The sequence below is a fragment of the Aspergillus japonicus genome (assembly GCF_003184785.1).
Source record: "Aspergillus japonicus CBS 114.51 unplaced genomic scaffold BO86scaffold_33, whole genome shotgun sequence".
In the NCBI taxonomy this organism is placed as follows: domain Eukaryota; kingdom Fungi; phylum Ascomycota; class Eurotiomycetes; order Eurotiales; family Aspergillaceae; genus Aspergillus; species Aspergillus japonicus.
The window spans coordinates 136,908-158,295 of NW_020291670.1; the positions used below are offsets into that span (position 1 = coordinate 136,908).

At 51.5% G+C, this 21,388-nt stretch overlaps 5 protein-coding genes across 5 annotated transcripts; 3 read left to right on the forward strand and 2 right to left on the reverse strand.

The window, feature by feature from the left end:
* Positions 1–2,556: 2,556 nt before the first annotated feature.
* BO86DRAFT_448974 (uncharacterized protein) lies at positions 2,557–3,825 on the reverse strand (the record flags this gene model as incomplete). Its single annotated transcript, XM_025676676.1, has 5 exons — positions 2,557–2,738; positions 2,793–2,862; positions 2,925–3,247; positions 3,322–3,477; positions 3,531–3,825. 5 exons carry the CDS (start codon positions 3,823–3,825, stop codon positions 2,605–2,607), a joined length of 978 nt encoding a protein of 325 aa, XP_025526499.1. The 3' UTR covers positions 2,557–2,604.
* A 483-nt stretch (positions 3,826–4,308) lies between these two features.
* Positions 4,309–6,654, forward strand: BO86DRAFT_432959 (putative MFS sugar transporter; the record flags this gene model as incomplete). Its single annotated transcript, XM_025675816.1, has 8 exons — positions 4,309–4,759; positions 4,824–5,098; positions 5,156–5,702; positions 5,756–5,843; positions 5,893–6,091; positions 6,141–6,241; positions 6,296–6,394; positions 6,461–6,654. Exons 1-8 carry the CDS (start codon positions 4,688–4,690, stop codon positions 6,652–6,654), a joined length of 1,575 nt encoding a protein of 524 aa, XP_025526500.1. The 5' UTR covers positions 4,309–4,687.
* Positions 6,655–8,808: 2,154 nt separating this feature from the next.
* BO86DRAFT_124695 (uncharacterized protein) lies at positions 8,809–11,080 on the forward strand. The gene has a single exon (XM_025666049.1). It carries the CDS (start codon positions 9,148–9,150, stop codon positions 10,879–10,881), a length of 1,734 nt encoding a protein of 577 aa, XP_025526501.1. The 5' UTR covers positions 8,809–9,147; the 3' UTR covers positions 10,882–11,080.
* A 2,472-nt stretch (positions 11,081–13,552) lies between these two features.
* Positions 13,553–16,153, reverse strand: BO86DRAFT_448977 (threonine/serine exporter family protein; the record flags this gene model as incomplete). The annotated part of the gene is made up of 2 exons (XM_025676677.1): positions 13,553–13,642; positions 13,673–16,153. 2 exons carry the CDS (start codon positions 16,151–16,153, stop codon positions 13,553–13,555), a joined length of 2,571 nt encoding a protein of 856 aa, XP_025526502.1.
* A 1,501-nt stretch (positions 16,154–17,654) lies between these two features.
* On the forward strand, positions 17,655–18,604 carry BO86DRAFT_124713 (uncharacterized protein). Its single transcript, XM_025666050.1, has one exon. It carries the CDS (start codon positions 17,926–17,928, stop codon positions 18,538–18,540), a length of 615 nt encoding a protein of 204 aa, XP_025526503.1. The 5' UTR covers positions 17,655–17,925; the 3' UTR covers positions 18,541–18,604.
* Positions 18,605–21,388: the final 2,784 nt, after the last annotated feature.

Consider the following 21,388-nt stretch of genomic DNA (forward strand, 5'->3'; position numbering starts at 1 on the left):
CAGAGCTGGAAGAGCCAGAACCAGCACCGACAACAACTCCAGCAGCACCAGAGCCAGAACCAGCAGTAGCCTCACCACCACCAGCAGTGATGGTAGCCGTGGAAATTGTCTTGGTGACAGTAGAAGTAGAAGTTGCCATCACCGTGGTGTGCAGGTGGGTAGGCGCATTCGTAGCCTCGATGAGAATAGTGTTGTCAACGGTGATGATGGCATCCTCCTCGAGCTGGACATCAACCACAACAGGGTACTCGATGATGTTCAAGGAGAGGTGCAAGACCTCGCCGGTGAACTCCACATCCGAGCAGGTATCGCGAGCCCGCAGCGCAGTGTCTTTGGGCTTGATGGCCGCAGCACTGGCCACGCCCAGGGACGCGACGGTCGCTGCAAGAGGGGCGAAACGCATACTGTTCTATTTGAATGAATGACTGTATATAAAGAACGACAGTTAAAAGAAAAATGAGAAAGAGTGACAGTAATGGGCCCTGTTCGGCCGGAGCGAGGGTCTAAACGAATGTACGCGAAGCTTGGTTCTCCCAAGAGATGGGAACAGAACTGCTTTTATATTTGCCGGGCACCTTCTGGCAAAAGTGGTGCAGTAGGGGTCTGCATGGTGCAAGCATTTCCCGTGGTCATTTTGCCCTGCAGACCACCACGTGGGAAACCCCTGTACGGTCCAGGTCTCGACCTCTTGGCAGGCACCATTGCTGGTAGGATCCGCTTCCAAGGTCAGAAAGGGGATTATCAGGTAACAGTATCCGATGTATCGCGAGGGAATCAGGGCTGGTTATGACGTTGAAATCGGCTTGCTCGGATATCCCGAGCTGAAGAAACCTGAAGAACCGGGTCAGGTTAAGCTTCTTTGAGACTAGCTTCAGGTTTGGTTCAGGGACAAAACCCCTTCCCTTGGGTCTGGGACTTGAGATTGCTGATCTCTGCAGGGTCCGAGGCTCTCGGAGCTTCATTCATATGTATCTCGTATAATTTCACCTTGGAAATTGCACACATAGTTCTATTCAAGATCAGTCTTCCGTAGGGTTATCCGACCAACTCGCAAGCAAAACGTTAGGTGCAAAGTCTAAACACACCCTGAACAGTCAGAGTTCAATTGACATTTACCGGCGATCAATTTGCCGACAGCTTTAGTCTAGGGCTCGGGCTAAAAGTGCCTATTGAAAGAGCGGGGCGCCCACCCACCGCTTGTCGTTGGCTGAACCGAAGTAAACCTGGCCCGATTCCTTGGACCATCTCAGACAACATGGGACTAGAAAATTCCTCGTGAGTCCGTGACACCATTATTGTTAGTGTCTACGAAAGGGACTATTCGAAAGAGCAGGATACCATTGGTCATCTAGTCGATTCTAGTTACACTCAGTCTGAACTACTGCTCCTAGGGCCTATTCTCCGGAAGTCCCGGATACAGTGTGTGCAGACTCTAAGCCCTCGCCAGGCACACCACACTGTATCCCATACCCACTTATCAGCGCGAGGCCCTTCTCCAAAGACCAATCCGACAGATCTCGTAATTCATACCGACGATCGATGATCACCAGCGAATGGGCAACACTGAGACTAATTCATACCACAAGCAGTTGGTTCGCCACGCTCTATCCCTGCAATGCATCCCCACAGTGCCACCTGCAGTCCTAGTCAATACGTACTGAGGCGAGAGGCAAGAGACGCCAAGCTAAATCCAGCTCTGAATCGCCCGTAAACCACGATCGGGCGGATCTCTTCGATCGTATAATGCTTCGTTTCCTTGTGTGCAATAATCACGCGGTGTCCGGCTCGGAATTCTGAAGCGAAGACCACCCTATCAATAGTTCGTATTGCTGTCGGCGGCCCTCTCGGCAAGCCCGGGTTCATCCCTATACGTAGTCCCCGGTCACTTGTGGGGTTGGGGTCTGTTCTTAGGTTGATGCACAGCTCCAATCGCTGCTCAGGTGTTGCTTTCCCCTTTTTCTCTATCCTGCTAACGTGTTGATAGGAGAAAGAGGAGCTGAGGGGCGGTGTGGGGGGTCAGCAACCCAGAGCCCTCATGAATGGTCTATGTGCAGTAATCGCGAATAAGCCTATGACAGTATTACACAGTTGAACTTGGACTCATGGCAGGTAGCGAGGGCCTGACCGGCGGGTGACTCCCTCCCACAAAGCGCCCTTCGTGGACCTATACTTCCAGCTCGAATGATCAACAGATGTCCAAATATCTCTCTGAGCAACCTTGGACTGACGCAGCGAGGCTTCTTCAAGCACCCTCCTGGCAAACACCTTTACCATAAGCAATTTTCACCGCATATTCTCACGTTATGCTTATACAAAATATACGTACATTCTGCCGCCATCCGGCTAAGCGGAACCTTGTGAGGGTAGATGGACATCTGGGTAGACATACCAACATAGCGAATCAATCCTTGAGGCAGCTCTTCAGCGAGATGAACAGGCTCATATCAGGGATCAAATTTTTCTTAAAATAGAAGAGGTGACCGTATGCCAGGGACTAAGGCTCCTGCTTCTAAGACTACAACGCAAGCGCCCCGACTGGGCCTTCACATTGCAGGGCACAAGTGGTAGATTACAACAATAGTAGCTTTGCAGTCAAAACATGCCTCAGAATATGGCCATTGCGTTTGGTGGGGACGACACTCCACCGGGCATATTCAAAGGCACAGATGTGACGAAGAAGGTCCAACGCTTGAGGTCCTCGCATGTACGTGCTAAAGTCTCCAGGTCGAAGAGCTCGCCTGTAGGGAGTCAGTAGCGGTATTGGAGAGTGTACATGGAAGCTTGAGACCCACCAATGGGCATGCCCCATCCCGCAAGGACGTATTCATGAAGAAATAAATCAGGAGACTGAGGTGGAAAGACCTGCCAGATGTCAGAAAACGAACCATGTGAAGATCTATTGGTGATATGGTACGTGTTCTCACCTCCCAGCTGATTGCATCGCTCGCAATCGCTGCAAAGCCCGTATCCCAGAGCCAACGAACCACGTCGACAGTAGCCTCCACACCTGCGTGTTGGGGCTCCGGGTTTTCGGAATATCGCTGCTTCTGACTGTGTGTCATGACAGTGTCCCATTCCTTGGTGACTCCTATGCGGATGAAGAGAATGTCACCTTTCTGGAAGACGACGTTGGATTCTTTTGCAACTTGTATGATATCGGATAGTCTGATCTGATGGGTTGAGAACGTGCTATATTGTATACCACGTTTCTCGGCCCACGTCGCGTAGTCAATGAGTACCCCTCGACCTGTCAGGGGAGATTCAGTACACTCAGAGCAGCTCACGCTGTATGATGAGTTGCCTCATAGCCTATATACCTACCAGCTAAGCCCTCCCGTGCCCAGTGCTGTATGCCAATTCGATCATTCTTCCGGTCACTGATCTCTTCCACTGTTGTCCCGCCGTAGAAGACGCGCTCGGGTTGGCCTGGGACTGACTGCGAAAAGTGTCGCAACCCATCCCATTGACTGCTTTGTTCTGCGAGAACATCAACACCATGAAAGAGAAAGGGTCTTTCGTTTTGGTCTCACGCGGGTTCATCGTATAGACATCATCAAAAGCCACGCCTCCCAACAGCGGCACAATCTGATGATGACATGGTTCGCGGTTAAGATTGGGGTAATCCAGCTTGGTCAGTTCCCATGCCATGGTCACCCGCCGGCCTGTCTTGATCTCGGTTGCTGCCGCCTTGGCCACTACCTCCGGTGTCAGAATGGAAAGCTTCCCTAGACCTTCTTCTTGGCTGCCCGGTTCCCCTACCCAGACCTGCTTTGGATTTGGAAGCAGGTCAAATGGTGTATCGAAGAGTGATTGTCTATCCGTCATGGCTACAGAGACACCCTGCGTGGAGTCTACTGTTCTTGGGGAAGATAACATAGATATCGCAAGTCCCTGTTGTACTGTTCAATACCAGCTGTGCAAGGGATTGATTCGTGGAGTTGTGGTGCGAGGACTGTTAATGAGTGGTTCGTATGGTGGGTCAATATAGTGCGACCTCGCAATGTCAGTTTCAATCAATGTCACCATAGTGTCGTAGCACATACTTGAAGTGATGCTCTGACCTCCTTCCAATATGCCAGTTAGAAGAGAGATCCTCGAGGTGAGTATCCAATCCAAGATAGAATGGCGCCGATTGGAACGTGGCTTGTGGAACGCAGAGTCGTGTAAGAAGGTTGAAGTTGGCAAACTCTCAGCTGGAGGAGACAAACCTGCAACAAACACAACCCTTAATCCGGGAGTAAAAATGCGGGGAATCAGCACGAGGCGACAGCCATCCTTCCGTCCTTGTCAACTTTCTTCTCCCCTTCTTGTCATTCATTTTTCGAAACGAACCGAATTAGCCAGGCATTAGCCTTCGATTAACCTTCGAGCAAGGGTGCAAACAAGACACATTGAGCTGTCATTATTGCCTGGACTGAGATATGCACTAAGCAAGGAGTAGTACATCACCCATAACATCAAGCGAAGAGAGCAAATGCACCCCTTCAATCAATGGGTGGATGTCCGTGTGCTATCCTTAGCTGTTGTGCAGAGCGGATTGCATAATCCATTAACCAAGCATTCCTCGGTCGCACACTTTCTTGAAGCATCGTGGCTGAGTATACTGATTGACCAGACTCATCGCCAGACTCTGATTTATGTTTGATCTCTAACGCTCTCGCCTTGTGTGCTAGGCTGATACATCATCATGGGCACTTTCGGATCGCAAACGAGTAGCTACAACAGGCTGGTCACGGCCTTTGTTGCTGTAGGGTCAATGGTAAGACTTCGACTTCTATCCTCTTATCACTCTAATATGTTCTAATTCGATTCAATCATTCAAGACCTACGGTTACTGCTCCTCGATCATCTCGAGTACCATCGGCCAACCAGGGTGGTATACCTATTTCAACCTTCCACAAGAGGGCCAGCCTGGATACGCATCGACCACGACATCAGCCATATCGACTGCCAACGGTGTATACAGCGCCGGGGGTGCAGTTGGATGTCTCTTCATTATGTGGTCATGCGACTTCTTTGGGCGCAAGCGCAACATCCAGCTGGGCGCTCTCCTCGCCATGTTTGGCGGTGCCCTCCAAGGTGGTGCCAACTCTTTAAGGTGCGTGCTGAAGTGTTCCAAACATTCTTTGAAACTGGTAAGCTGATGTGTCTCCAGCATGTTCCAGGCAGGGCGTTTTATCTGCGGCCTGGGAATCGGGATCCTGGTAACGGTCTGCCCCATGTACCTTTCCGAAATATCGAGCGCTTTCCGCCGAGGCTGGCTTGTGGGCCACCATGCTATATTTCTGGTCTTCGGTTACGTGCTTGCTGGATGGGTTGGCTATGCGTGTTACTTTGCGCAACGTCAAATGGGTACTTTCAGTTGGAGGTTTCCGCTTTGCCTTCAATGTCTCCCACCTTTGATCCTGCTTCTAGGGTCACCGTGGGTTCCCCGCTCTCCTCGCTGGTTGATCAGCAAAGGGAAACAAAGCGAGGCCCAATCAGTCTTGGAGCGACTGCGCAAATCTCCTGATGATCCTGACAATCTCGTTGCCAAGGAAGAATTCTACCAGACCACCCAACAGATTCATCTGGAGAAAGAGCGATTGTCTATCTATGGCAGTGTATGGAAAGCAGTCTTCAAGAAAAGGTCATATCGGAAACGCATGGTTATTGGTTTCCTGACCCAATGGGGAGCAGAATTTGGTGGGCCTTTGATCATAGTCAGTTGCTCAATCACGAATACTGTTCGATTAGCCGCTCATTGATTTGACAGAACAACTACGCCGTCATCTTATACACTAACCTGGGGATGACAGGCAGCATGCCCTTGCTTCTCAGTGCAATATGGCTTACCACAGCTGGTAAGATGGTCTGTTCATGATCCAGCTGGCGCTGACACCTGAGGTCTAGGAATAATCTATAACCCGCTAGGAGCTTGGCTTCATGACAGAGTAAATTCAAGACGGAAAATGTATATTGTTGGCTTTGCTGGGATTATCATCACTACAGCCTGCCTAGCTGCCATGACAGCACAGTATGCAGGGACCAAGAATCGGGTTGGAAACGGTTTTGGCATTTTCTTCATTTACCTCTATTTGGCCTTCCAGGGGTAAGCAGGTCTTCAACCAATCCACGATGGGGTACTAATTTTGCTACAGAACTTTCTGTGATACCACGATGTACCTCTATGTGTCTGAAATATTCCCCACCGAGATTCGGCCGATTGGCATGGGCTTTTCATTATTTGGACAATTTGCTGGTAAGTAGAACCTCTATGGGAGTCCTTTGCAACGCGGCTAATTGAAGGGTGCAGCTACATTGATATTACTTGAAACCGCTCCAATGGGCTTCAACAACATTGGATGGAAGTACTACCTGGTCATTATTTGCTGGTCCGTCTTCTTCATTCCAGGTACGTAGTACTGAGCTTCCCAGATTGAGAACTAGCCTACTGCACCGTTACTAACCGAATCCCTAGTCATATATTTCTCTTTCCCCGAGACAGCCCGTCTGACCCTCGAGGAAGTCGCGAAGAATTTTGGTGAAGAGGTTGCCGTCCGCCTCACGGATGCCACGGACGAGGAGAAGGCACGACTTGAACGGGATCTTGCAGCTGGATCTCACGCCTATCAATCATCCAATTCTGTGCTTCGTGGTGTCCAACCAGCATGATGTCAGTTACGTATATTTACCATCGGTGAAGGGCCTGGTTTTGCAACCAGACCGCTGATGGCTTTGTGGGGTGTCATTCAAGGATGCTTGCATTCAGCTCAATCCCTGTATGTATGCTAATTATCCGGATGCTTGGGTCAGTGTCTATTCGTTTGAAAAGAGATCTTGTGGACGATATGGGTGAGACTGCCGGATCCATATCTTTCGGGCTTGGTTGGCAACCTAACTATCGGTCGTCACTCGTCAAGAGGGCGGCTGTGGAGACATGAGTTAGACCTAAGGAGGTCTGGGCCAATGAGGAAAGTGAAAGAGTGACGACGAATTGGCCGAGCGTCGGGTGGATTTGTGAGTTCAAGCGCACTGGTCGGTGGGACGAACATATGGTTCTGGTTCGGTGGCTTCAGTAAGAGCCTAGAGGTGGCAGGAGCTTCATTGCATCTCTACTGTCTAGATGTGGGCGGGGTGCAATATGAAGAGATGGGTCCCGTATGACACAGATGACACAGTTGACACTTGACAAACTGGAAGCATCAGACAAAGGAACGGGTGATTGACGGGTGGGATTCATTAAGACCAAACAATTGTCTGTCCGCACTCCTCAGGAATCCTTAGTCTACCTATCTAGCTCCGTAGAGACCTTAAGAGACCTTTGGAAATCCTCAGGCACCAGACCCCGGTTGGATGCTGGCTCCAATCAGATGCCCCAGGCCCGCAACTGCCAAACAATGGCCACAGCACTAGTCTCAGAGAGGATAAGTGTTGCAGTCAAGCGAACCAGTCAGCAAGGCAGACTGGACCAGGGCGGCGAAGTGGGCGTCTCAGCCCAGCGTCTGGAAGCTGGAATTGGAGAATGGCAGCTTTCACTTTCTCTCTCATTGACACTCTGCCTCTTTCTCTCTCTCTCTCTCTCTCCCTCCCTCCCTCACTCCTTCACCCCATCAAACTTCTCCCCCCCCTCCCCACTGGTTCCCCTTCCCTTCTCTATCTATTATTACTTAGTGTTCTCCTCATTCATTTATCCATTCCTCTATTCTCCCTTCTTTCCTCACCCTCTCTCTCTACCTACCTCTCTCTCTGCCCCCCCCTCTACCTCTACTCTATCTTTTGCTTTCACTCCCTCCCCCTCCCCCTCTACCTCGACATCTTTCGTTCTCCCTTCTCTTTCTCTCTCTTATTCGCGCACCTCCCGCCATACCCAAGCCTCCTTCGCCCCCCGTCAGCCTTGTCACTCTACTTAACCAGATCCCTTTTTACCCTTGGCCTCTTTTCCAAAGGCCTAATTCCCGCCTATCTCTTATACCTCACTTGATTGCTTTGCTTCCATCTGCTAGACCTTTAATTTGCGTGTTCTACCCGACCTTGCTTTGTGCTCGTCTTCCATCCGACTTGTGATCGGGAGAGGTATCTCGCACCGTCTGTCTGCCTGAGGCACCAGAACCCCTTGGCTTCCCGATTAGGCGCGGCAGGACAGTAAAGCCACGGAAAACGAAACAGAAAAAAAAAAGCAAAAAAAAAAAAAAAACAAGGCGGCCAAAACACGCGCCGAGAGCCGAAGAAACGAATCAATCACACCCGGCGTTGAGACTCGTTTCCTCACTTCATCCTCTCACCTTTCCTTCTCTCTTTCCACCGTCCCAAGTGCGCGGAATCCTTATCAACCCCAGAAAACACAAAAAAGAAAAAAGCGTCAGTGAGAAAAAGGGACTAAAAGAAAAGGTTATTAAAGATAAATCTGGAGAAACCGAGAAGAACACGCCCTTAATCATCCATCCATCCATCTCCCTTGACAAGAACCCAAAAGTCTTTGCTTGCATCCCTTACTTCCCATCTCGTCACCATCGCATCGCTGTGTTTGTGTTGCGAAAGATTCGGACGGACAGTTCAGGCTTGAGTCTTCTCTTCATTACATCGTTGTGTCGAGCTTTATTTTTTCACGCCTACTAGGGAGTTGCAGAGCATCTCCCGTCTGTTCGCCATCATCGGTCTTTAAATCGCAGACATATCCTTAACCTCCACCGTTGCTTGAGCCGACTACTCCTTTGCTCCGGTCGCGTCTACCTTCGCCTCTTTCTTGGTCATCCTTTTTAAGCCACCAGCATTGATCAGTCGACGCTGACGCCTGGGTTTTATTTTCTTGTACACCTGATTTTTAATCGCTCTTTGCCGTCTGGTGCCATTCCATCAAGGCGCGTCGACTTGCATTTTCTTCCTGTATTTCGCAGGTAAGCTGGCGTTGAGGCGGTCGCTCGCAGCATTTGGCTGATTGTTACGAAAGCTCCTATCGGTCTTTGATCCTGGAAGGTGTGGACTATCCTTACCGTTCGTTGCCCCTCGATCATCCAGTCTTGGTCTGTCTGTGCGTCTCGTCATTGCCGAAGCCTCTTAATCCTTTAATACGCCAAGGCTACTCTGCGTTGCTGATTCACCAGCACACCCTTTTCTTCGTCTTTTGCACATATATTATTGTACACTTCATCATCTACAATCACGAGTATGGACGCTGGCGGTCTTGCTCAAATGAGCTACAACTCTTCTTTCAATAATGGCGGTTCCCTCGGGGTTCCTGGGGCCAGCTTCGGCTCTCGGCGGAAGGGTTCCCATATCAAGCGACTGAGCGTACCCCCGCCGCACATCGCGACCATTGATGAATCTCAGCCTTCTGCACCCGTCCCGACGCCACGCACTAGCCGTTCTCATCTATTGGCGGGACTGAGGACCGCACCGAAGTCCGCGACCGTGCCGTCTGCAGTTCAACGCCAGCAGCACCTGGGTTACGAAGGCGACCGGTATGGCAATCCTTCGAACCGAGCTACGGAGCGTGTCCCTCAAACCGCCATGGGAACCGGTTTCCCACGCCACTCACTAGCCACAAATCAGAATGTGGACATGAACACGGGTCGTCCTATGTATACTTTGCCGGAGCAGGTGCTCGCACCTCCGGCTATCGACATCGCTGGCGATATGCCAATGGACGATAACCTGTATGCGGAATTGATGTCGACCAACCTCTTTCTTGCGGCTCAGCAACAGCGCCTGCAGCAGCAATTGATCAGTGTGACTGCAGCAGCCCAGCAGTTCCAGGGCATGACCTTGGGTGGACCTATGGCTCAGCAGCAACAGGAATACCCTGCGCTTTCGGTTCCCAGCATGGGCTTCTACCAGCAACAGCTTCAGCAGGGTGTGCAGCCGATCGTGCAGCCGGTGCCAGGTCAGCCCGGTCTCTTCTCGGTCTACAACCCTCTGACCGGCCAGCAAAACTTCATCTATGACAACACCTTCCAGCAGGAAAGCTCCACTACCCCCTACCACGAGGAGGAGCCTTCGTTCCCATCCGTGCAAGTGCCCACGTTCAGAGCCGAGGTTTCTCCCCCCGAGTCCCACCAGTCCCCTGTCAGCATTGGTGAGCCCGTGTCTCCTCCACGGTCGAGCCCGTCGCCGCCTCAGGACGTCGCTCCTCTGCCCCCGCCTTCAATCAACGCATTCCGTCGGGGACACAAGAAGAGCTCTTCTTTCAGCCCTGCACTGAAACTGCCCATCGACACCATCAAAGCCAACAGCCAGATCGTGGCGCCTGGTCCTAAGACTGCTGCCTTGCCTCAGACCCCTGCAACAGGAACTTTTGGCCCTGGCCAAGCTCGTGCGGGTGAGCATCCCACTCGTCAGCCTCGCGGCCCTCCTTCCCTGGAAGAGCTGGTTGCGAAGCCCACCTCCAAGTTCGAAGGCAGCAAGAACTTTGCCACGCGTCAGCGACGTCGGGCCGTCCACAACTTGGTGCGCGCCGGCATCGAGCGCCGCGGTGACACTCGGAGCTTCGGTTGCCATAGCAGTGGTGGCACGAACACCCCCGCCAGTGAGAAGGAGTTCACGTTCTCCGATGGAGATGATGCCACTGTGCGTAGTGGCAGTCTTTCCAGCAAGCCCAGCTTGGGCAGCCTCCGCGCAGCTGCCAATGGTGCAATTGGTTCCGAGAGGAAAGAAAGGTCTTCTCGTGAGCGCAGATCGCAGGATAGCCCCTACAACACGACCCCTATCAGTGAGGATGGTGGGTTCTTTGGAGGAAAGTTTGCGGACGTTCGAGCGGATCAGGGCTCTCCTCGAACAGGCTCCCCATCGGTTGCTGCTGTCGTCGCTGGCCAGAAGACGGTAGCTCAGGGTCAGGAACGGCGCAAGACCCCTATGCTTGTGCTGTCCAGCGCTGAGAAGCGTAAGACCCCCACCATCATGTAATGTGAACGCCGTACATAATGTGACTTGAAACGCGCTACGGGATGTGCCAAGCTTGGATGATTTCTTTATTTCTTACTTCTGGGGTGTTTTTGAAGCATGTTGATTCTATTATTTCCTGGTTCCGAAGACAAGATGCTTAATTTTGTGATGTCAACGCATGGCAGACCTGGTCCGGAGTGATCTTCTGTCTATGTTCCTTTCTCTCTGTGCTTGGACACACGACCGGGCTCTGCGAGATGGTTGGTTTAGCCGGTTCGGCTTGCTCAACAGCTCACCTCGCAACCCCACATATGAATTGTGACTTATGTTATTTTTTCTCTATCATTCCTTTCCTCCACTTTCTACAACCTGAACAAATTGATGAAGCTCCCCGAGCGGGCTGATTGACACACTAGCAATGCGTTGCCATTCTATCACGTCTTTTTCCTTGAGCGTGGAATCTCCTAAATGTTCATTACTTCCCAAACACCGGTCTAGACCCCAGGTTCACTTCTGGGAACTGAACCTGGGCGAGTCGAAGCCCAATTACATCTGGTCATGTAGCCTTTCTGGCTTAGAAAATCGAATAGTAGAATTAGTTGCAATCGGACGAGAAGCAGCAACCTCTCCAGGCGTGTATGCATCTTTTGACACTATCTGGCCCCGGCCCTTCAAGTACCAGTACTCATTGGGTAAGTGCATGATGTAGATTGGTAAGGAAACTATCGGTGGCTTTCACAGTCATCGCCTCGGTATGGTACTGTATGTCCGGTACAATTCACTATCAACCCCGGTCCCTATTCAATTGACCTGTCTCGACAATTGAATACGAAGTATTCCACCAGGTATTATGAGCCCGAGCCCCGGTTTGCTCTGACCGTACGTACACCCGACCAACCCCTCCAGATCGACATGCTGATGCTGGACAAGGCAGGTTCGATTCCGAGCCAGTTGCTGCTTGAGAAAAAGGAAAGCGCCCGAGGGGGGGAGGGAGGGGGGGTTCTTGATCCAGAAGAGAAACCCTTATACCATCGGTATCCACCAGTCTTGGGTTCGATTGGAGGTGGGAGTGTTAAGCTGAGCCATAGCAAGAAGACCGGGTCCAGGATCTTCCTACTCAAACTGCCCCATCTTTCTAGCCTCTCGCGAACCAGCCAGCCAGCCAGCCAGCCAGCCAGCCAGCCGACTTGGGATGTACCTCGCCGAGGCACAACTTTTCTACGGATGCTCGTCTGCCTTAATCATACTTGGTGACACCGAGGAGTAAGGTACCGTACCTGGTATCGCATACTCTGTTTATCCTATTGCTTTTCTTTTCTTTTCTTTTCGTTTCTGGGTTTCTTTTTGCTTCGGGGTTGTTGGGTGCATTGACCGAGTCCCCGACCCCGAGCCCTTGCTTTTGGGTATTGATAGTACGTACAGCCCGAGGTGGATGGATGGTAGGCAGCTAGCTAGGCAGCTAGGTAGCTAGGTACCTCCTCAGGTGTCCAGTATGCTCATGCGGGCTCAAGGTTCCTGGATGCCATGCGGCGTGGGCGTGGGCTGGATGCACGGAGGACTGTACATATGTACAGTACATACATTTGTTCTGGGCACTGGGCACTGGGCGGCACTGCACCCTCTCTTTCTTTCCTCTTTGGCAGGAGGCATGCAGTATTCGACTCCTGTTTTGTCTTTCCCTGATCGACAGAGGATAGAGAGAGAGAGAGAGAGAGAGAGAGCCCCGCGAGAAAGAGATACACACCGGGTTGGGGGGTCCAAGGTCATGTGAACTGAACTGGACTGTGTGCTGTACTCTACACGGTGAGGTGGACTGTACAGTACAGTACTACTCCTCAGGGGTCTGTGGTGCGAGTGCTTGCTGACGTCACAGGGTAGACCGTCCTTCCTTCCCTACTTGAGCAGTCCAAGGGAAGGAGGAGGGAGGAAGAGGTGAAGGAGCGTTGCGCCACCCCCTCCCCCTCATCCGGATGGCAGGAGCGACTTTATCTCCCGTTGCACGCCGGGATACTTATGCATGTTGGGTTGATGGGGTACTAGGGAGGCCGCTGGTTTACCTATACAGGGCCAGGGGAGGGCAGTTCTAGCTGTATATAATGTCTGTGGCCTGTCGTTTTAAGTATCCCAGCAGGGGATATCTTGTCGGTTCTATGGAGACTGGACACGGAACTTGGGACAAGGAAGGAGAGGCCAGCGCAGGAGCGAAGACGTTCGACAAAATCGGCTTCGATCTAACAAAACACCTACTATAGTTGGGATCAAAATCGATGACCACAGCTAGCATATAATCTCATCATTGCTAAAGTACTACCCAGAGTGGATCACAGACACAGACTGCAGGAAGAAAGAAAAAAGAAAGGAAAAGAGAGTGAGGTTATCGACAGATGCAAGAATCTCAAGAACAACAGAATAGGAAACTACAGGGTTTGGAGAAAAGAGAGGGCGGTCGAGCCAACACTGTATAGCTGGAATCAAGCAAGAGATCACTCCAAACATTTCACGCTGAAACAACTCGACAGACTCGCTTCGTGACGGTAATGCTAGACAACAAAAAAAAAAAAAAAAAAAAAAAAAAAAAAAAAAAAAAAAAACGAAAAACGAAAACAAAAAAACAGAAAAAAAAGGTACGCTTCACGTATATAGGTGCGAAAGAGTGCTGTATAAATTGCATGTCGCCAACTTGGCAAGTCTTCTAGAAACTGAAGAGCCCGCTTCGCTTTTTGCCCAGTGGGTAGACGACCAAAGCAGCCAAAAACAGACCGACGGTGAAGCCTACTGCCACCTGGATCATACCATACCCGATGTCCAGAACGATTCCGTGGGACTGGGTGTCATACTCAGGCTTGGTCATATTCTGGGCAGCATCAACGAAACCTTGTGTTCCGTTGGACACTGGTGAGTATGGAGACGGCACCGTCGTGATCTGTTCCGCTGCGGCAATCCCAGAGATCAGAGAACCGCTGGCTGCGAGGCCCGACGGTACCAACACAAAAATGGCAGGTAGCATCGCAGCTGCTGCAAAGCCATGTCGCAGTCGACTGTAGAGATTCCCCATCACACCGACCACAAACGCTCCCAGAGCATTGGACACTTGGGTGCTGGTGGAGAATCGCTTGGTGCCAAAGTAGGTGGTCACGAACCCCGTGAATGCGATGGCCAGCATCATCGGCATTTGTCGCCACTTCGCTTGGTTGATCACAGCGAGACAGAACGTGAACAGGATAACGAAGGGAAAGCGTCCCACATACTCGTTGGTGATGGGACTTGGCGGGCAGGTGTATTCGGAGGAAGCATCGGCGTCGAGGAGACCGTACACCGCAGTGCCGATTGTGATACCGAACCCAAGAAATAAAGAGTAGATAATGGCATACACCATCCGGACAGAGCCTGCCACAATACTGCGGGACTGCAGCTCCAGACTGGCACACAGTACCATATAGCCTGGTAGAATCAACGCAATTGATGACTGGGCCAGAGCCGAGAAGCAGAACAGTCGTCCATCTCCGTGGCGAATACTGCCAAAAGCTCGTGCCAGAAATGAAGTCAGAACAGCAGCCGATATCTCGAAAACGTTTTGATAGAGGTTTGATCGTGGAGATAGCACAAGTTGCAGGGTCCCCAAGAGGCATCCAAGCAGAAACGCGATCGGCATATCGATGGGTCGGGCACTGAATGCAAAGGGGCCAACGCAGGCGCTAGCACAGCCATGCAACAGAATCAGAAGCCAGACAGGGTATTTGTTCTTCATTCTCATAATCTCATCCAGCCGTTGAATAGCTTCCTCCACCCCGATCACGTCGTGGATCACCTCCTTATAGATCAGGTGTACATCGGACAACTTGCCCAAGTCAACACCCTGAGGCGCCCGCACCACTTTCACCTCCGTCGTATGGGTGGCAGCGTCGTCAAAGGAGATGATCATGCATCCCGGGAAATAGAGAAACTGGCCGTCGATTTCCAAGACCCGTGCCGTCATCCTCATATACTCCTCTAACCTATGCGTTGGTGCCCCATACTTCATCAGAGCCCGACAGAGACGAATACAATACCGTTGCCGCGAGAGAAGTTCGGCAATATGAACTGTAATCCGGATCTCGTCCTCAAGCTGTGGCTTGCCCGTTCGCTTAGGCGCGCCTGGTATCGCACCACTGCTCCGTGAGCGCTTGAGCATCGCGATAGGGGAGCTTGATGAATTTTTGGCGGTGGAACCAGCTAGAGAAAGACTAGACTGGCTCGGCGATTTTTCGTACCATTTCCTCGGACGCTGGGACTTCCAACTTGGATCAGGAGACAGCCCTCTGCCACTGATTTCCCCGGCACTACTCCGGCGAGAACGTCCATGACGTCCGATAGAGTAGTGGCCATCCGAGTGCTCTTGAAGCTTCAGCAGAGATGAGAGAATCCCACTCCGATATTGAGATGGCCGTTCGACATAGTTTTCGGAATCCCTGTCTTCGAGGGGAGTAACCTGTCCAGAGCGAAACCCTGGAGACGGGGCTTGAAGCCGGGTCAAAAAGTTGAAATCCTTTAGAGTCATTTGTTGCACTAGTTTGTGAGCTTCAGAAGAACGCGTGGAGTGTCGACCGTTCAGAGGGCCAACTTCATCGTCGTCTGAATAGTCTTCGAAATTTTTCTCAGTCAGGCTGATCATGGGAATTTCATCTCCAAGCTCAGCGGGCAGCACCACCTCGGAGGGAGTCGAGTCTATGGATGACGGCAGACTGCTCCGACGGCTTGGCCTAGGAGAATTAGGAGAACGACTGAGTAAGGTGGCCAATCGCCGGGCCCTCTCTTGCGCAGAGTGGATAGCTCTCCCCTTCTCATTTCTGACTTCATCATCACCATAAATCTCCGGCGAGCTAGCCCTTGAGTGGATAGTTAGGCCCGTGACACCGACTGGTGAGCCAGGACTGATATCGATCAAGGGCACTGATTGGGGGTTGGCAGTGACCTTGTCGGCGACTGGAATGCGAGCTGTGGGTAACGGTCTTTGAGGCAATGATGAACCCCTTCCATCAAGCCGGGTCTCTGACGTCGATCCCAAAGTACTGTCGCCAAGGCCAGCTTCGCTGACAGTAAATTTGACGCGATTCGCGTTCTTGGGGTTTCTAGCATTCCGGAATCTACCCTGGGCTCCGCTAGGGTCCGCTGCACTCTCTTGAAGCCTCTCATTGGGGATCGAGAGAGAGGATATACGCGGCCCTTGCGAGGATCTGCCTGTCCTCCCGGACAGATCGGTAAGGCTTCGAGGCCTTGAAGAGGAAATAGGAAGATCAAAGTAACCACCAGCCATTCCCGTGTGATTTACGTGACTGGACAGAGTTCCTTTTGAAAAAGCGGAATTTCTAGTACTTTCTGTGTCACCCTGCTGGGATTTCTTTTAGTACTTCCGAAGTATTCCACTTGTTGATTTCTGTGCTCCGTACTCTCCACACAGACCTTTTTTGCGAGATGCACTATTTCTAGTTCTGAGGGCGATATCTGATCTTGTAGCCCCTCGAAGGCACAGCTCCGTGGTCAGCAAATCGTAGCTATATTCAGTAGCCTGGCAACCATGTCAGATCTGCGCGTTACATCATTGATCGGGCTTAACTACGAACTGAAACTCACCTCGCAGAATTATGCCAAGGTGAAGGAATGAGGCGGGCATAGACAGGACGAGATGGTGACTGCAAGGCTTCGCGATTCAAGCCACCTCAAAAAGCAGAGAGCGGTCGCGACGGTAGGTCGGTTGGAAGGGATGAAGGGCCCGCCGTAAGGAATGAAGGCACGTCACGGACGCATGCCCCGATTGGTAGTGCTGGCCTGAAGGACTCCTCCAGAAAAAATCTGAGCCTGCTGCAGGGTGGAAGAGGAGGCAGGCGAAGATAGAAAGGGGGAGGGGTGGAAAGATAGATAAGAGCTTGCACTGTACTAGCCGTGGCTTCGATGAAGCTCGAGGGTATTATAATCGAAGGTGGTGGGGACGGCAAGTGCCAGAGACAGTCCGATCTTCTGATGGACGAAAGCAGCCGAATCTTGGGATATGTGAGCTCCGGATAAAGGAAGGGAGGACCAATCACGGAGCTCAAACCACACTGAATATCATATGAAGAAATGGGATGTGCGCGATCTGTCCTTAGCCCTGTGTAGCAGGATTTAAGGACTTTAAGGCCGTGGGAAGTAGAATGACTCAGGATACTCTCTTGCAATCTGGGGGTTTGACGTCTGGACAAAAGATGCCAGAGAAAGGGGAAGGAAAAGTTTTGTATCAACAGTAGCTTCAGCTGCGGAGCATCATCGCCACGCTGATGAATCGTTGCATCGATTATCGCTGCAGGTCATGACAGTCCCGGACCAATGGATCAGCGACTTCCGGGCCAGGCAAAAATGATTCAGAATAAGTCGAGCAAAAAGAAGAGACATATTCAAGGAAAGTCTCTTTAGCTGCGCTAGGGAGAGTCCCAGCTCCAGGCCTGGTGCAGCCCCATAACCCTAAAGTCCGATAGCTTGGAACCAACCGGATCCAAGAAGCGAAGGGCATGTCAAGAGGTTCAGACAATCACAGGAAATCAAAAAAGGGTGACACCCAACCCCGAAGGACTACAGCAGCTGCGCTCAGGCATCTATCAGCAGGGCCGCGCCGTCTTGCTACTATCTGGGACGCGACCACATTCATTGACGGAACTGGTTCCACGGGCTCCGCGATACGGTACCACTGTGGCTCATAAAGGAGTCACATTGGCTAAGACGGCTTCAGATGTACGGCGTCGAGGGGAATTGACTGAAGGAGCCCAAGACAGCTCATTAAAAGGGCTATTGTCTCACAAGTCCGGAGACTCCTGTTCTAACGATGACGACAGCGTTTTCTTCGGCCTGCGTTGAGTTTTGGCTGCTTTCACAGACAGCCGTGCATCCAAGAATCTGCATGAGTAAATGGTTTCTACTGTTTCGTCTGAGTCGCGTAGAGACTAGGCAGACTGTCCACTAGTTTGTGGTCGATTCTTCGGGTCCCCACGGACAGACGCGCCTGGATCCACGGTGCAGCCTTCTGGAACCTCTTGGGGAAAGTATGAAAGCTGATTGATGGGGCTGAGTCGATCGAGAGGTATGTTGATGTATGCGCGCGGTGGGTTCTGGTTTCACATCTATTTGTATTATCTGGCACTCCTGAATAGGTCGAGAGGCAAAACTGGAAACCCCCGGGGATGTGGGCCCGTTGCTGGGTCCGGAAAGAGGATCCTCCCATCCGCAACTAAAGATCAACGACGTTCGTCTACTTCTTCTAGTGCCCGAACCGGACCGTCAACAAGTCATTCAGGGACATCATCGGACCCATGGTCGGTCTGGACAAGTAGCCCGTGGTTCTTGATGCGGGAGGAGTGTGCATTGAGCCATTCCCGACCATCTTCCACGTCAGCTGGTCGGATTTTTAAATCGTTGACAGATGATGGATGGATGGATATTGAGCTTACAATTGGGGCCGCATTCGACCATCTCGGTCGAGTATCACATCATATCGTAGTGCAGGATCTCGGCAGCGGCTCCAGTAGGGACTCAAGGAGAGGGGGGGGAGCGGATCCATGGCAGATGACGAAGCTTCTGCAGACCTCTTTCGAATTTATCACATGGCGAGGCTCGATGCGACGACGAGTCGGACAGAAAGAACAGGGGAGAGTTGATCTGGGGATGATGGAGTGAAGCGGTTAAGTTGAAGTTGAAGTTGAGGTCGAGGTTGGTGGAAATGGAGGAAAATTTGAAGGAGCGGTGGGCGGCTTCCTGAACGGGATTGGGAGGTCCCTGTAGACTTCAATCTCAACCCCAGTCACTTTCTCTTCAAGTTCTCTCTCGTCCATTGAATTCTTCTCTTTCCAATTGTCATCTTCTACAACTTGTTCTCAAGCATTGCCACGAACCTAGATCCTCCACTAACATGTACTAGAACTACCCACATAGTACAGCACTCCGTACACATATACTAATTGTGGTTAGATTTCAAGGGTAAGCTTTCTCCGAGCTCATTGCACCGCAGGTCTAAGTGGTATAGGGGAATTATCATGCACCTCTGACTGGCGAAAGCAGGAGTGTGGGGTAAAACGCGCGTTCAAGCAGTGGACGATCCGCAAGATATTCGCCATGCAGCCAGCTATGGATGGTTGGACCTCCCTTGCTGTCATGGAGTATCCTTGACCCCTCCTCCCTCCACCCCCTGATCATCAATCAGAATGGGTCCTGAATCCTGGGGCTAATCACATCTCCGTATTGGATTTTGCACTCCCTCCACAAGTGCCACTGCACGGTTCAGTCAGGGGATCTACAATACCTACTTTTAGCGGCTCACCGGATTCAGCCATACCGCATCACTGCCCCGATTTTCGAGTACCTTTGATGGTTTTGTTTGAGGTCAAAAGTTCCCGATACAGATGCCACAAGATTTTTGATGTCTGTTTCCATCCTTCTGTTCTTTCATATTACTTGCATCCAGGGAAGTTTACACCTGCCTACGTACACCAATCCGCCGGCTGCAGACAAGCTTCGACGTTGGAACTAAAAAGACGCCTCTGGCTCGACTCCTTACTTGAGGCTTGCTTACCGGTCGGCGTGGCGATAATTTCGCCGATCCCCGGTCGGAACCCGAATGGCACTTGAGGATTGACTACTCGCTTGTTGGGGTGCGCAGAGCTAGGCTGGATGATTGAAGATTGCCCCACTCCCAGCTACAGTGTGGTCTTGACATTCCTCTCGATACCCCGAGAATAAATATAGAACATATCCCAGCGACGTCGACAATAGCCTGCCCCCTCTTTGTTGTTTAGTCCACCGCACTATCGGAGAATCGACAGAGGACGCTCCATCACAAGAATCAGCTCAGGTCTCCTCTGCCATTCTTCACTGTCTCGTACCTGCATCGAGCTGCTTCCGAGCACCCTTGGCTTGTATGACGCCCCTTTTCATGATGTCAGTGGGTATTCGCATCTGGTAGATTGCGTGGCGCCAGGTCACACCACGCACAGCCGAACCTGGTCTCATCTTCTGTGTGCTCGGACGGTGGCTGGTAAGTCCGCTGTGTGCCTATCTAATGCTACACTGACAGATCGACTCTAGGAGCTTACTTACATCTATGTTGCAGCCATTAGGCCTGTCTTTGTTTACCATTTCCTACACGCCCGCCAGAGTCCCAAGCTTCCTGCGACCGGGCTTGTTCAACCCAGAGCGGGATCGACTTTCCTCCCGTCCGACGCTGCGCAGTGCTGCCGAGGATGGCGGTGTCACCTGCATGAGCGCAAGGACCAGTCTTTAATTCTGCAAACCGGAATGAGAGCGAAAGGCGTCACACCGGGGAGGCAATGCAGCCGTGCCGGCGGATGTAAGTCTCCTGTCATGAAGGTCTGCGCGCTGGCTGCTGCCACTGTGGGGAAGGCAGGGAGGTAGCTTGTGTCTGATTGCCAGTGCGAGGGATAGTGGCGAAATCCGCACCATCCCGTCGCCAGGGTAATTTGGGTGACGTTGGCTATCTTCTCAGGGCGCTCTGAGACATAACAAGTTTGCCGTTGGAGGGAGTATAATCCATCATGATTGCGCCTGGAACAGGGATGTGTGCATTCTGCGCGCAGGGATTAGCTTTCAGCCCGTCGGTCGATGTATAGTCCAAGATATGTTCTAGGTGAGTCTTTATACTGAGACAGAGATTATCTAGCTCGGTGTGACGAGACATTCACCAAGCAGAGACAGCCAAAACCCCTGTACAATCACAGTACGATAAGGGGAGGTAAGTAAGTTTGACATCCATGACGGCGAATCAAACGATGACTCTACGATTCGTCACCATTGACTCCTCAGCTATGCCCCGTTCGCATGACATTTAGCCTAGTGAACTCTAGGGAGTCAAGAGCATATTGATTTGTCTTGAATCCTCTTTCCAGATTTTCCAGCTGCCAGAATCAACCCCTCTAGATCTTTCGTAGCTATCAGCTAGTTCAATCATCTGAACAGGTCGCAAACCTTCTCCTGGATCCTAGCTGCCCATGTCTTAGATTCACCTCAACAGAAGTGCTCCAGGCCAGCCCCATTCACCTCTGCAACGCAGGACATTGTCTAAGCCTCTTCAATCTCATCTCATAGATAGCCCGCTGTGATCACAGCAGACATCGCATGAAACCTTCAGCCCCAACCCAGTTTTCTCGTATTCAGTAGAGCATTATCCAATCCCCCTCTCGCTTTCCTCCAGAAACACCCCGATCAAAGCTCATACAGTAGGGTGTCAACAACAACAATCACAACAGCGACAACAACAACAATACCAACCCCTAATCTCCCAACCTCTAACCCAAACAACAGCTCCCCATCCAAGCACCAGTAGAACAAAAGCCAACCAATCCACGGTGACACGCGCCCGCCCATCCGTCCCCATCACATCAGAAATCGCATCCAGTAACTCCAATCTCCTCCATCCACTCCGTACCTTGCAGGAAAAAAAAACAACCCAACTGCGGGATTTCCGGCGTCATGCATGCATGATGACGCATGTCGTCGTCGCGGTTTGCACGGG

Coding starts and splice junctions, on each gene's coding strand:
- BO86DRAFT_124695 (XM_025666049.1), top strand. CDS start 9,148: ATGGACGCTGGCGGTCTTGCTCAAATGAGCTACAACTCTTCTTTCAAT.
- BO86DRAFT_124713 (XM_025666050.1), top strand. CDS start 17,926: ATGGGGCTGAGTCGATCGAGAGGTATGTTGATGTATGCGCGCGGTGGG.